The sequence below is a fragment of the Phyllostomus discolor genome, chromosome 14 (genome assembly GCF_004126475.2).
Source record: "Phyllostomus discolor isolate MPI-MPIP mPhyDis1 chromosome 14, mPhyDis1.pri.v3, whole genome shotgun sequence".
In the NCBI taxonomy this organism is placed as follows: domain Eukaryota; kingdom Metazoa; phylum Chordata; class Mammalia; order Chiroptera; family Phyllostomidae; genus Phyllostomus; species Phyllostomus discolor.
This window is the reverse complement of record NC_040916.2, coordinates 44,377,884-44,392,529: the sequence shown is the minus strand read 5'-3', so window position 1 is coordinate 44,392,529 and position 14,646 is coordinate 44,377,884. Positions and strand designations below refer to the sequence as shown.

General features: G+C 51.9%; 3 protein-coding genes across 7 annotated transcripts in view; 2 read left to right on the top strand and 1 right to left on the bottom strand.

Moving 5' to 3' along the window:
* Window positions 1-3,406: 3,406 nt before the first annotated feature.
* On the top strand, window positions 3,407-7,054 carry APH1A (aph-1 homolog A, gamma-secretase subunit). The gene is made up of 7 exons (XM_028503031.2): window positions 3,407-3,738; window positions 4,292-4,462; window positions 4,630-4,703; window positions 4,937-5,059; window positions 5,213-5,340; window positions 5,763-5,886; window positions 6,214-7,054. The coding sequence occupies exons 1-7, from the start codon at window positions 3,626-3,628 to the stop codon at window positions 6,276-6,278; spliced, it is 798 nt and encodes a 265-aa protein (XP_028358832.1). The 5' UTR covers window positions 3,407-3,625; the 3' UTR covers window positions 6,279-7,054.
* A 630-nt stretch (window positions 7,055-7,684) lies between these two features.
* On the bottom strand, window positions 7,685-14,303 carry CA14 (carbonic anhydrase 14). 4 transcript variants are annotated; one of them, XM_028503020.2, is made up of 11 exons: window positions 13,450-14,303; window positions 11,208-11,228; window positions 10,077-10,256; window positions 9,571-9,713; window positions 9,243-9,338; window positions 8,975-9,041; window positions 8,628-8,785; window positions 8,415-8,532; window positions 8,150-8,170; window positions 7,944-8,028; window positions 7,685-7,824 (listed from the first exon to the last, which is right to left on the bottom strand). In XM_028503020.2, exons 1-11 carry the CDS (start codon window positions 13,502-13,504, stop codon window positions 7,761-7,763), a joined length of 1,008 nt encoding a protein of 335 aa, XP_028358821.1. In that variant the 5' UTR covers window positions 13,505-14,303; the 3' UTR covers window positions 7,685-7,760. The 4 variants fall into 4 exon arrangements, with proteins under 4 accessions (XP_028358821.1, XP_035871313.1, XP_035871314.1 ...); XM_036015420.1 differs by having other exon boundaries at window positions 10,077-10,137; window positions 11,133-11,228; window positions 13,450-13,575; XM_036015421.1 differs by having other exon boundaries at window positions 10,077-10,137; window positions 13,450-13,575.
* ANP32E (acidic nuclear phosphoprotein 32 family member E) overlaps window positions 13,428-14,646 on the top strand; it is a 42,852-nt gene continuing 41,633 nt past the window's right edge. Inside the window, exon 1 of one of the 2 annotated variants that reach the window (XM_036015423.1) lies at window positions 13,428-13,527. The gene's annotated coding sequence lies outside the window, so the exon portion shown is untranslated. The remainder of the gene's footprint in view (window positions 13,528-14,646) is intronic. The other variant, XM_028503029.2, reaches the window with a different exon arrangement.

Genomic DNA, 14,646 nt, shown 5'->3' with positions numbered 1-14,646 from the left:
CACAAAGTGCTCGGATAACTCTGATAGGCAATTCAGGATTCACAGGCAAGAGAATAAGAAAGAATACAGTGGTGTGTGTGTGTGTGCGTGTGTGTGTGTGTGTGTGTGTGTTTTCAGAGAATTATCTTTCCCCTGAAGGAAATATCTTTCAACATCTACTGGGAGCCAGGCACTGTGAAAGTCTCTGGAACCACCCATGAACATGATAGGTTTGGTGCCGTCAAAAGATGCTGTGGTAACAGCTCAAAGGAGACAGAAGAGTTGTCTCACCCTCTCCCTTCTCCTGATTTGGCTCAGAAGCAAGACATGCTGGAGTCTTGAGCACTGACCAGGATGCTCCCACCCTCTCAACAACACTCGCTCGGTGACTTTCCATGTAAATGTAAATCTAAACAATCTATTCTTTCAGTTCCTTTACAGAATTTCCTGAGGGTGAAAAAAGTAAAACAGTTTTGTGGATATGAATGCATTAAAACATAAATCACTTCCAGGAAGGAAAGGAAGCATCGTTCTCTTTGAACAACTTCTATAGTTTTTTGGTACTTTGATTACTCTCATAAAAACGGTATTCCAGATTTCCTCACTTTCCCATCCCCATACTTTTGCCTAAACATCCTCCCTAAGGACTAATCCCATCCCCATACAAAAGAAGGTACAATTCCCTCCTCTCCTAGTCTTTCTTTCATTCTAATATGTAACCCTGGCCCTTTCCCCTAGCCTGAGAAAAAGACACCACTGAGGTTCATTTCAGGAAAGAGGAAGTATGACCTAAAAGGAACTGAGTGACTTGGTGTGGGGGGGGGTCATTTTCCTTCTACCCCACCGTTCTAATTGCTTTTTACAGTTTTAACTCTGAACCCCCTCTAACCTCCTTCCCAATATTGCTCTCCAAGATCCTCTTTCTTCTCTCCAATTCTCTTGTCATTACAGATGAAGGCTTCATTAGTGATATACTACACTGTATTGCATGATTCCTATACTAGCTTGTTCAAAGAGCTCCTACTTTTAAGTCTAACCTTCATCTCTTAGGCAGTAGCTCTAGCTCATTTCCTCTCATTCAAATAAAAACAATACCCGTGGCTGTCTCTCTGCAACGTCTATCCTGTGCTTTCTTCGTATTTGTCTTTTAGGTTGCAACAGGATCTTCCCCCCTCTGCAGCAATTCAAGTTGAGATAGTGTTAGCGGGAGAGACCTGGTTTTTCTTGCTGACGTATGTAAAGAATTACATATCAGCAAATCTAGTAGTATGTAATCAGTTTATTAGTGGCCTGTTCCCAACGAAGAGAACAGGACCAGGTACAGTAGGGGGTGAAAGGCAAAGTTTTAGGGCAAAGCAGGGCAGAAAAAGTAAGAGTGGCTGAAGACCAGGGTGACAAGCCCCTGGGCAGCCTGAGGCTGGGTGGCCAGAGGCTCTGTGACCAGAGAGCCAAGAACACCCTGAGCTCGAGAGAGAGAGAGAGAGAGAGAGAGAGAGAGAGACAGACAGAAAGAGAGACAGAGAGAGAGAGAGAGAGAGAGTCCTTTGTCCTCAGGACTTATATAGTTGGTGGGATAGAAGGGAAAAAAGTCACATATTGATTAATAGGTAAATGTGGTGCCAGCTTTCCTGGGGGAAATGTGACTACCCAAATTTAGGGATGAATTGGAGTCTGTCAGTCCGAATTCTTATCTCGCTCCAGACTCCATTTGGTCATCCTGTTATAAAACAAATATGTGACTGGAGGCAGTTAATTAAAATTTGGGGCACTTTTCAAAGTTATTTATGGGCTCTTTCCGTAAGCATCAGGGACTCCCTCGTAAAACAGATAGTGACCAGAGGTAGGCAATTAACCAAAGCTGTTTTATGGGCTCTTTCTGTGGGCACCGTGGACCCTCTCCCACATTCAGGCCTTGGGATGAAAGCACAGTTTCAAGGCTTTCTTTCCTAGACAGTGGAAATGCTACATAGAATTTCAAGGACTTTCCTTCTTTCTTGCTAACATAGTGTTTCTTGTGATGTTGGAACACCTGGCAATATTATCAGACCTGGCTCAGGACTGCTGAGTTAGCGTGCGAGACTTGTCTCCTTCCTCCTCTCTGCCTCGGTTTACTATTTATCCTACCTAATTGGTAAAAGGTGTTTCCTGGCAACCAGGGTGCTAAATGCTGGCCAGTAACAGTATTGCAGTCTCAGAGTTCTTCCTATGCTGTCTCCTGCTTCAATAGGATTGTTACCACCCTTCTCGTCAGGAGCATATGTTTGTGATATAGTTTTTCCTATAAGTTAGCTGGGCAACTGCTCGGCTGGCTGCCTGCTGAGCAGCCTGGTACCAAGGAACAGACAAGAGTCACACAGTTAACTATGCTGTTCACTCAGCTTGTATTGAATGCAGGTTTACTCAAAGTAGAACATCAACATATATTAATACCCTACTCACACTCTAATAATGTAAGAGAAATATAACATACACACACAGATCAATCAATGGGGAACAATGGACCCAAGTCTCAGTCTCATTCTGCAGGTCCGGGAGACAGCACCTTGGGCAAGGGAGTCATCAGCGTCTGGCAAGGAAGGATCTCTGGAGGCAGGTGGGCAGTAGGGCAGGTGAAGTCCTCAGTCCAGCAGGGCAGATGCCAAGGGAGATCAGTGTGGCATGGAGCAGCCCTCTGGTGTGTGGAGCTCGGCTGTCTCAGCAGTGGTCTGGAACTTGCCTCAGTTATAGCTTGAAAGTGATATGTACTCCATCCTTCTGGGGTTTTTTGATAAATGCCTTGGCACCCCTGATGCCAAATGGGAAATTTGCCCAGGAGCCTATGGGCAGTACATGGCTGTTCTGCTTGATACCCCTGCTGGCAAGTGTGAAATTGCCCCAGGAGCCTATCTATGGGTGGTCCCATTCTGCAGACACAGCCACTCTGACCACGTGTGCAGATACCTTAGGTGTGTTTCCTTGCCAGAGTTGTCTGCTCGTGGGCAACTGTGTCTCCTTGCCAGATGTCTTCACTCTAACTTAGGTAATTTTCCTCTTGAATCAAAGTGTCATGGCTGATTAACAGTCATTTTAGTTGACAAAAGTGACTCCACTTTGTTTTATACGCCTTACGCTATCTTAGTCAGATGTATGCCATTTTATTGGTCCTGCTCTTCACACTTCTCCACAAAATAACGAAAGGAAAGCACAGCCAAGGCCTAACTGAACTCAGGAACCCTTGCGGAGCCCGGGCCACTGCTGGACAATTCAGTTGGGCCCGCTAGAACCACGCCCAGCACCGAGGTTGTGGAATAGGGGGGTAGGAGGACTACAACTCCCAGCGGGCCAAGCATCCCCCGTCCCGTCTCTGAAGCCCCGCCCCTCCAATTCTCCATTGGCCGTGCGGGTGGAGGTGGGGAATTAGATGGGAGGTGGCCACGGGGCTGTGGCCGGGATTTGTGCCTTCCTCGGCTTCCGTAGAGGAAGTCGCGCGGGCTTGTATTTGGGGTTTTGGTGCTCCCCCCCTTCCCCTTCCCCGGGGTTCGGGGGTGACATTGCACCGCGCCCCTTACGGGGTCGCGTAGCCACCCCACGCGGACTCTCTAGCTGGCGTGCTCCTCCTATCCGCCTCTCTTGGCCAGGTCTCCACCCCGCCCCCAGCTGCCAAGCAATGGGGGCCGCAGTGTTTTTCGGATGCACTTTTGTCGCTTTCGGCCCGGCCTTTGCGCTTTTCTTGATCACTGTGGCCGGGGACCCGCTTCGTGTCATCATCCTGGTCGCAGGGTGAGTAGGGGTCGGAGAGACTTAGGAGGGAGCCGGAGAGAGAAATCCGGAAGGGATTGGAGGAACTGGGGCGATTCTGGGAGCCTGAGTTGGAGAGACAAGTCGGAGGTGAAGATTGGAAAGGGTTGAGTCAGTCAGGGTTTTGGGTGATTTCCCATATTCCGAGGCTGGTTTCCGCCTTCCAGGGATCGCACAGATTCCTTCTATACTTCTTCCGGCGACGTCAGAGGAGGCCCAAGGCCAAGAATCGGGAGGGGGCTGTGATGACTTCGGGCGGCCCCAAGGGAGGATCCAGGAATGGATACCTCGCCCTACTACGTTCAAACACTCTGACTGTCATTGCTCTACAGGCTCTTTAGTCAATTTCTGCCGTATCCCCTGCGTCCGGAACCCTATAGATTCACTTGGTGGAAACATCTATCTTATCTGCTCCTGGTCTCCCTGACCATCCGGAAGTTTAACTTCCACTTTTCATGTTTCAGCCTTGGTTGATTCCTTGATTTCTCGGGCTGCCTCTCCCTTTGCCTGTCTAATTGCCCCTGTTTTTCCGCAGGGCATTTTTCTGGCTGGTCTCTCTGCTCTTGGCCTCTGTGGTCTGGTTCATCTTGGTCCATGTAACCGACCCGTCAGATGCCCGGCTCCAGTATGGCCTCCTGATTTTTGGTGCTGCGGTCTCCGTCCTTCTACAGGAGGTGTTCCGCTTTGCCTACTACAAGCTGCTTAAGTAAGAAGATGGATGTTCTGGAGGGGAGAGAATTGCGCTATGAGAAGTGGGCAGCCCCTGGGTGGTGGTTTGGAAAAGGAGGCAATAAGGGAGGATATTAAAGGGAAAGGAGTATTCCTGCTTTCCCTCATGTTTCCCCTACCCCACCTCACCCCACCTCACCCCAGGAAGGCAGATGAGGGGTTAGCATCGCTGAGTGAGGACGGAAGATCACCCATCTCCATCCGCCAGATGGCCTATGGTGAGCCAAGGGAGAGGGACTGGAGGAGGGTGTTGACACCTGCCTCTCCCAGGGAAGTCTGGAAACATCCACATATTCTAAGCGGCTATTCGTTTCCTTCATATCTGACTTCCAAGGAGAGGTGGTCTGGAGGGAGAGTAGGTGTGGGGGAATTGTGGCTGGGAATGGGGAGGAATCACTGGTAATCAGGCTACAGTGATCTCTGACATTGACGAGACCCTCCCTCCCCCCAGTTTCTGGTCTTTCCTTCGGTATCATCAGTGGTGTCTTCTCTGTTATCAATATTTTGGCCGATGCACTTGGGCCAGGTGTGGTTGGGATCCATGGAGATTCACCCTATTACTTCCTGACCTCAGGTAAGATCCCCTTTCTATTTTGCCTTCATGCCCTACTCGTCCCTGGCCCTGATCTTATTTATTGGCCTGCCCTGGGAGATTTCTGTGGCCCAATATCTTAGGAGGCTGGGAGAAGGTGAAGGATGTATCTCCTCCCCATCTTCCTTCCTGCAGCTTTTCTGACAGCAGCCATCATCCTGCTCCATACCTTCTGGGGAGTTGTGTTCTTTGATGCGTGTGAGAGGAGACGGTACTGGACTTTGGGCCTGGTGGTTGGGAGTCATCTACTGACATCAGGACTGGTGAGTTGGGGACAGGGGCCCGAGTCAGAAAAGAATTTAATGGTGAGTTGGATGGGGGCGGGGTATATCTTCACTTCTTAACATTTTAAGACTTACTGTGGGAGAAGGCAGAAAGGTGAGTCTTTAGAGGTCTCTCACCTCAGCCAGTTGTGTAACCTTCTGTGGGGATGCTCTGAGAAGGAGTTTGAATGGATTGGTCAAACTGTAATGCAGATGGCCCGAGGTAAGCAAGGGTGGCAGACACCTCTGAGGAAGCTGAAAATCGGGAGCCACTTTAACCTCAAGATGTTGGTGCTCTAAAGGGAAGGACTAGGGAATTTGAGCGAGAAAGCTGGGGGAGGTGTGGGTCAAAGGCACAGAGGACATGGGGATTAGGCAGAAGGAGAATCTAACTTCTTTTCTACTGTTACTCCCATCCCCAGACATTCCTGAACCCATGGTACGAGGCCAGCCTGCTGCCCATCTATGCAGTCACTGTTTCCATGGGGCTCTGGGCCTTCATTACAGCCGGAGGGTCGCTCCGAAGTATCCAGCGCAGCCTCTCGTGTAAGGACTGACTACTTGGACTGATCACCTGACAGATCCCACCTGTCTGCCCACTGCCCATGACTGAGCCCAGCCCCAGCCAGGGTCCATTGTTCACCATTCTCTGTCTCCTCGTCGGTCTGTCCCACCACCTTCAGGGTTTTGTTTTGTCCACCGGTGACCTTTAGGCTTTACCAGGAGCAGCCTGGGTTCAGCCAGTCTGTGACTGGTGGGTTTGAATCTGCACTTATCCCCACCCTCTGGGGACCCCTTTGTTATCCAGGACTTTCCATGTGTCAGTGCTCTGCTTTCACCCTGCCCAAGACTCACCTCCCTTCCCCTCTGCAGGCCGACGGCAGGAGGACAGTCAGGTGATGGTGTATTCTGCCCTGCGCATCCCACCCGAGGATTGAGGGAACCTGGGGGGGACCCCTGTGCCTGGGGTGCTCCCTGATCTCCTCGCTCTGTATTTCTCCATCTCCAGTTCTGGACAGTGCAGGTTGCCAAGAAAAGGGGCCTAGCTTAGCCATTGCCATGAAGATGAAATTAATGGAGGCTCAAAGGGAGATGAGCTCTGAGTTTCTAAGTACCCCTTCCCCAGACTGGACATCTTGGTCTTTTCTCAGGTCTGAGGGGAACCGTTTTTGGTGTGATAAAGACCCAAAACTGCCTTTTTTCTTTTTTCTTTTCTTTTCTCTTGTTTTCTTTTTTCTCCCCTCTTTTCTTTGAGAAGAGGAGGGAGGAGGTATGTTGGACTTCTGACCTCCTTGGACTATATTTTCCCCTCCTCAAATTGCTCCTTATGCTTGGGCTTCTGTCTACCCCCCTGTCCCCATTGTCCTGGGCCTTGAGAGAAAGGAAGTGCATGTTTGGGAACTGGTATAACTGGAACTAATGTTTTAACCTCCTTGACCACCAGCATCCCTCCTCTCCCCAAGGTGAAGTGGAGGGTGCTGCGGTGAGCTGGCCCCCTCTAGAGCTGCAGTGCCACTGGAGGAGTCAGCCTACCATGACATCGCAGGGAAGGAGGGCAGATTTTTTTCTAGTTTTTAATTGGGAGTGTGTGTGGGGAGGGTGAGGCGGGGAGGTTTTCTATAAACTGTATCATTTTCTGCTGAGGATGGCGTGCCCCATCCTTTTATTCAAGGTGATTGTGATTTTGACTAATAAAAAGGACTTTATAATTGTAGGGGAATGTGCCTTTTAAGGAAGGGTATAACATGTTAGTTGAGATTTCTGTCCTCATGTCTCTTGTCCAAACTTTTTTCTAATTTGGCACCTTTGATCCCTTCCTAGCCGAGGTTTGGTGCAAGGGCAGAAACCTGGGCTGGTGCTATAACATGTCAGGAACTTGGGGTTAAGCATTTTTCAGGGTCCCCCCCTTCCAAGATTTGGGTAAAAGAAGCTACCCACCCATGCTGCTTCTTCCCTATGCTTTGCCCACCTCCGCCACCTGAGGGATTAAGGAACTCTCCCACTCTCAAAAGCCCCAAAGGTAAAGCCAGATATGTGTCAGAAACTTTAATTTCCAAATATATTGAGCAAAAATACCCCTCCCCCCAAAGCAACCCTTTTTCATAAGGGGATATCTTGCCCGTATCGAGGCAAAGGGACAGAAAGGAGAAGGGGTGGGGGACTTTGGGCTACATCTCCAACTTTCCCTACAATTAAGCACAGTCTGCGTTATCAATGGAGGGGCGTCTCCCGATCTCCTAAGTGTTTTGAGAGACTGACGGCTCGGCTGTACTTCCTTGAACGAGAACCCATACGTGACTGGAGGAAGGAGGGGTGTCTGCCTGCTACTTCTACAGTATTTGTGGCCAGTCTCTGCACCCCGTCCTGGAAGCTCCCTGACAGGTGTGATGGGAAGGCATCCATGATGTCCGAGAGGGAGCCTATGCCTCGGTGACTGGTGCTGAGGTGAAGACCACGCTCTTCTGGTCCCCCAACACCTTCTTCCTGGAAGGGGGAATGGCTCATGGATATGACTGTGGTGGTCTAGGTGGGACAGCCGAGAAGCGGAATAGGAGAACACTTTTCAGAAGAAAAGGGACTAGGGGAACGGGAAACGGCCTCACCGAATCTTCCTGGCGATGAGATAAACAGCCAGCAGAAGGCAGAGACAGCCGACCAAGATCCCCACTCCTAGGCTCAGCATTTCACCTGGGAGAGAGAGGGAAGGTGTCAGTCAGCCTAGGACTAACTAGCCTAGACACTGAGCCCTTCCCTTGCTCACTGAGGCGCTCCCCTGCCGGCCCTGCAAACTTGGGTAGGGTTGTCTTACCTGTGGTGTACGAGGATTCTGCTGTAAGGGAAGGAAACTTGGGTCAGTGGCACTTCAGACCCCCATCCCAGCTGGGAGCAGCACACTGTGCCTCTGTACCTGGGGGAAGTCACCTGGCTACTCAGGATTGGGGTCTGGTTCCCAGTCCAAGTGAATCCTGGAAACTCTTACCCTCTTAGCCCTCTTCTCCTCCCCAGTGGCTCTATAGTTCCTGCTCTCAAGACCCCCAGTTTCCCATCTCCTTTTCCGAGCCTTGAATAGTTACCTTGGATGAAAGACGCAAAGATCGTTCGCTGATTGAGAGGCTGGGGGGCTCGGTAGTTCTGCACCAGGAGCCTAGAGGGCTCCTCTGTAGAGAACAGTGTCTCCTGGAGCTTTTCCAGCTGGAAGAGGGGTTAGAGGAGAAGTGTCGCTTAGGAGTGGGGATGGGTCTGGGGTTACAGCTGCGTCACTGCCGCCTCACCTCTCCACCGCTCACCTGTTCCCTTGAAATCTGGGCCCTTCGGCTGAAGACTGTCCAGAGCACACTCTGGTAGCAGGGGGGCGTGGTGAGCGAGCCGTTGTAACGGAAGAAGTGTGCCAGCACTGGGGGGAGCAGCTCCCTCACGTTGAAGGGAGGCACTGAGGTGTTCTGATCTGGGGGAGAATAGACCAGGGTCACCTCCTCCCCGTTGCACCCTAGCTAGCTTACCTAGACAGGGCTCCCAGAGGTGAAACTTCTGGCCCCTAACTTACTCCCTCATCCCAGGCCTCTTAGTACTTTTTTTTTTTTGGAAGTTTCCCTGATGTCTGTTCTGACTTTGTCCCAAGATTTTCAGGGCTCACCTTTATACCTGATTTCATGCAAGTGACTCAGAATGTGTTCATAAGCTGGATTCTTCGTCTCACCCACCTGGAAGGGAAGGAAGGGGAGGAAGTTTGGCATGAGTCCATGTTCAGAAGAGTAACATTCCCGTAGAGAATAAATGGTCATTGGTTGCTGACTCGCCTTGGGGGGGGGGTGGTGGGGAGAGCAACAACAGACACGAGCACAATGGGACGAGGGAACCAGAGGGAGTGGAGAGAGGCCTAGGAGGAAGTGGGGAGCACTGACCTCAATGAGGATGCCCAAGACGGCCAGGCCCTGAGGCATCTGAGCAGCCTCGCTCAAGCTGTTGTAGGTATCAGAATCATAATGCACGATGTGGAGCTGAGGGGAAAGGTCATTGAATCATTTAATGTTTCTCCACTCCCCCCCCCCCCCAAAAGGCTTTGATTCTAGCTGCCACCACCACCTGCGCAGCCGCTGCCAGCATGCCCTAAATCTGTCCCACAAGGGTTAGAGTTATCCTCCAAGTATGACTTCCCAGTTTCCAGATCCTTTTCCCTCGCACCAACCATGCCCGTCACTGTGTCCGAGACTGAGCCTTGCTCCCCGGTACCTCTGCAGCGCTGGCTTCGCTGTTGATCTGGTGCTCCGACCCCTTCGGGGATCCTTTCTGACCCCAGTGCAGGTGGAGCTGGGCAGCTACATATTTTTGGGGAAGTCCCTCCAGATGCAGGGTAGGGGGCAGAGAGAGTTGCACTGTGATGAAAAGAGCAAGCTAGGGTTGGCAGAGGAAAACGGACACATCCCCACCCCTGGGATGCCACCAATTCTTGGGAGACTTGGCTAGCCTTTTCCAGTTCTTCCCACAGGCCGCTGCTTTCCTAACACGTTTTTCTCAGTGAAGATCAAGTCAGTACTGTTCGTGCTAATCCACCCATAGAGCCTGGTCATAGATGTTGAGTTCCCGCTCTTGGCTGCAGGAGCCTCATCCCCCTCCTCAAACCTCCAGGTTTACAGAGGGAGCCTTGTCAGAATTCAGAAGGTCAGAGAATACTTTTTCCTCCTGACCTGTAAAGTTGCAACTGAAGCTCTCACCTCCTTGGAGCCTGGGCATTTTACCTGTGTGGCCATTGTTGCGCAGCTCCAAAGGCCTGGTGCCAGGCTGGTCATATCCGTGGGGCTGCAGAGGGAGCAACTCCGGGTCAAAAGTCACACTGTCTGTCTGGATATTGACGGGGGACTGGGCATTGCGTCCACACTCAGGGTAAGAGGCTGGCCAATGGTGTTGACCATGTGGGCCTGGTGGGGGTTACCACAGACATTTGTCCTGCCCCCCAGCCCCAGCCACCCTTCAGCAATCCCCCACCAAGTTAAACATCTGTGTGGAAGAGTAGAAATGAATTTTCCTTCTACCCCACTTGAGACCCCAGTTGTGTACGGCTGGGTGAGGTAGGAGTCCCTGCTGGACCTGATGCTTCAGTCCCCTCCAGCTACCCTGAGGCTGTGATGATTCCCCAGCTTTCCTGATAAATGGGGGACACTGACGTTAACTTACTTGTAGTCTGAGGACAAGAAAGCTGAATGAGAGGAAGAGGGGCTAGATAGAATGCCTGCATACCCAGCCAAGGGGGAGTTAGAGCAGAGCAGGGAACCTGGGCAAACACAATGATCCTAGAGAGGCAGGTCCCAGCGGGGCCCCCTACTAAGTGGCCTTGGTATTCAGATCTGCTGACTTTCCCTCCTTTGCTTTTTGCTCTCGCCCTGGACCTCGTATTGACTCTGGAATTCAGTCAAGTTATTTGTCAGAAGTTCAAAGGAATTGAGTCCCACCTCCATCAGGATCACAAACGATCCTGCCAGCCTCTTCCTCACCGCTGAGCTCAAGTTCTGTCGCAACCCCAGGTGCAGGTAGGGGGCAGAATTGATTAGAACAGAAAGAGAGCTAGGCGGTGAAACGGCAGCTAAATAAATCAGGGTTCATTTTCCCTACCCAGTTTCCTCTCCACTCCAACTCCTTCATCCCGCAAACTGAGGACACAACTGGCTTTTCTGCTGAGTCAGGACGTGTGGGATTTGATGGTTAGAACGGGGTCCAGGAATTACATATGCAAAGTCTAGGGCATGGGAAGGTGGAGAAGGGAAGGAGCTAGGGCAAGAAGCTAAAGGAAACCATACAACATAAATCTTCCTGCCAGGTGAGGAGGTCCCAGTGTGAAAAGGGAGGAGGTAGGCGTTGGGTTCAGCTCTCACCCTCATATGTCCAGTGCTGACCTGCAAAGCAGAGTAATTTGAGTTAGAGCCAGCGCAGCCTGGGGCAGGGCCGTCCCTTGGGCAATCTGTGCCGCTCCACCTCCCGCGCCGCCGCGCTGCGCTCTGCTCTTTCTCCTCCCTCCGCTCCACCACTTCCCAAAGGGAGCCCTGAAACTGGACACCTCGGTAGAAAGGTCGGGGGTCTATTTAAAAATCACCAGCCTGGCTGTGCTTGTACTTGCTGCGCAAAGGGGGAGGAGAAATGAAAAGAGATAAAGCCTGGAGACTAAAATTAACCCGGATCCAAGGGTGCCGTCCGCCCAGCCCTCACTTTCCCCTAGCCTGTGCCAAGGCAATCCAGCGCTTGGAAGGCTGGGTGAGGTGAGGGTGTGCGCAGGGGCTTGGAGGAAACGGATGGACGAGGAAGGGTAAAGAGTTTCAGAGTCCGGGGCCTTGCTAATGAGGGCAGGAGGGGGATTATTCCTCTGCTTTGAAGCACTGCAGGCATCAAGGCACTGAGCTGGAAATGAGCATTTAACTTCCTCCCCGTGGTCCCGGTAACTCTATGGAAAAATTTCCCCATCCTCATGAACCTCTGCTGCCTAGATTCCCAGATGGCTAGGGAAGGCGGGAGTCAGGCCGGGGTCCGCTCTGCGTGGAGGGTGGTGGGTGGGCACGAGCAGGCAGCCTGGCCGGGGCGGGATGAAAGTGGAGCATTGTGTGTGGAAGAGAGAGCTGCCAGCTGGGTCACATGCCAGCCTCTGGAGCAGTCCCGTCTGGGGCTGAGGGGCAGGGGGTCTGCTGGCTCAGCCCTCACCCAGGGCCAGACTGCTTCCAGACGGTTTCCTCAAACTGCTAGGAACTTTGGAGGAAAATCCTAAATTCCTTCCCGTCACCCTCTCCTATTCCCTTAAATTCCTCAGACTTCCAAGATATCCTCGATCTCACCCTCGGGCTCTTCCACTAGCCCAGCGATAGTCAACCTTTTTCATCTCATGGCTCACTAGACTAATTACTGAAATTCTGCACCCAAAAACAAAAATAGAATTTTTGCCGATCTGACAAAAAATAGATATATTTTTGATTCATTCACACCGACAGCTATTGTTATGTTGGCTGTTGTCTTTATTTACTTGACAATCTAAGGGAAAAGAGGTCCGTGCCCCTGACTAAATAGTCAGGCTTGCGTGTTTTAATATATTTTGCGGCACACCGGTTGGAAGTCGCTGCACTAGCCCATCCCCTGGTTCAGACAACGGGGGAAAGCGGCCCAGGGGAGGGCTGGAGGCGGCCTCTCGCTCACCAGGGCTGTGGGACATCTCAACAACTCGAATCCTTGGTTCTGTGCAGGGACCGCTTTGCTGCCCCCACCCCACCAAAGCCTCAGCACACTGCTTCTACATCTGTTCCTGGGGACTCTTACCCTGCTTTTTTCTTTTTCCTTGGATGCAGTTTGCAGCTCTCCGCTTGGCTCCCCGTTATCCTCTCTGCTCCTCGTTATCCTATCCATTCCTCCTCTCTAGATAACCCCCTTCACCCTGTTCTTCCCACAAATCTTAATTACACACCTACTGTGTGCTGGATACTGCTCAAGGCACAGGAAACACAAAAATAAGGGATGGGGTCCTGGGACCACTCTGGAAGCACCTCAGCCTGTTCTCCCAAGAGGCCCTCCTCATCTCCTGGGAGCTCCCGAAAGTCCCTTGTAAACTGTAAAGGGTCCAACAATGTTGACTATTATTGCTACTGCTTACAGGGAAAAACTAGGAAATTAGTCATTCCATAGACTCAGAGGGAACCTTGGCCCTGATGGGGATCGGAGTCTGAGTCAGGCCAGCGGCAGCGGGTATGCGTCTCCCTGCCACCAGTCCTTATTGTCTCACTCCAGGGCTCTTTGGCTCCCTAATTGGAGGAGTTAGTAAATAAAGACGGCCAGGAGGGCTGCCTGGGACGAGGGCTGTGGGGGAAAGAGCTCTGGAGAGAGTCTGTAGCTTGCACAGAGATTCTGGAGTGTGTGTATGCATCCTGGCACCCCCCGCTACCCCCACCCCCAGCTTTCCCTCATCCTCACTAACATCAGGGCTGGAAAAGCAAAGAGAAGAGAAGAAAAGTGGTCTCCTCAGCACCCCTCTGCTTTTCTATCCCCTAGGCTTCCTTTTACCCTCCGCCCCCCACCTTAAGCTTGCATAACATCATGTGGATATCAGCACAGACAGACACACAGACATTCAGATGAACCTACCCCCGAATGCAGCCATGATCCAAATCACCTCTAGCAGGAGTATGAGGAGCGTCATGGTATCCTCGGAAGGAGAACAAGGTACTGGGATTTTGGAGACTAGAGGGTTGGGCCAGAGAGAGAGAGAGAATCCTGAAGTTCAATGTATTTATCTCTTTTTCTTTTGCTGTCTTCTTGTCTCTGTGCGCTTCTAGGCAGTGGGTTTTCAGTAGGGTGCTGCAGATTTCGGGGTCCCCAGGACAAATCTTGCTGCTTTCTTTCTTTTATTTCCCCTTGCAGTCTTCACTCTACTTGCTGGCCAGTGACTTCACAATTGCCTCCTGCTTTTAAGGTGGCTCTGGACGGGTGTACGTGGGGAGGGGGGGGCTGCTTGGGTTGCAGGCCAACAGCTCCTTAAATAGCCAATTAGGTATGCAGGATGGCCCTGCTCTGAGCCCCAGCTCGCAGCGGGTTTCACGGGAGCCCTGGCCCAGGCTCAGGAGCCCAGCTGGGGTGAGCTCTTCCTTCCTCTGCGTTCCACACAGACATTGTTCAGACGGTGTCCCCTGGAGTCGGTGGGGAGCAGGGAAGGAGGGCTTTGGGGTCCAAGCCAGCCTGCGCAGGGGGATACTGGATTCTCATTCTCCGGCTGCCTCCTCCGAGGAACAAGTCCCCGGGTGGTGTGGGGCAGGTCTTGGGAGGACCTGTTCCCAGTGTCCTGCAGAATGCGAGCTGCGCTGGAATAGGAAGAGTCCAGAGTTAGGAGATGGTAATAAGGAGGAGTTGGGAGAGTCAGGGTAGGAAGTCAAGGACTAAAACCTGGGTTGTGGAAAATAAAGGAGAAGCGAGGCCAAGAGAACTTGTCTGGAGCGCCTGTCACCACCCCCTTCCCACGGTGAGGCCTGGGTCCACGTGCCTGTGTGGCCTTGGTGGGGGGATGGTTTTGTTTGTTGTATAAAGCCCATTTGTGTGTCCAGCGGGGGAGGGGCTGCAGCAGCACCATGGAGAGACAGCGGCTCCAACTGCCAGACCCAACCACCTCCCTCCCCAGGGAGTCCAGATCTAGGGCGGCTTTTGTCACTGCAAAGGACACTAACCCCTGACAGGGAGGCCAGGACAGGAGGAGAGATGGGGAAACCTGAGAACAATCACTACCATCATAAAAAAAAAAAGGCGGGCTCCACAGAAAGAGAGGGGAGGGAGTAGAGAGAGAGAGAGAGA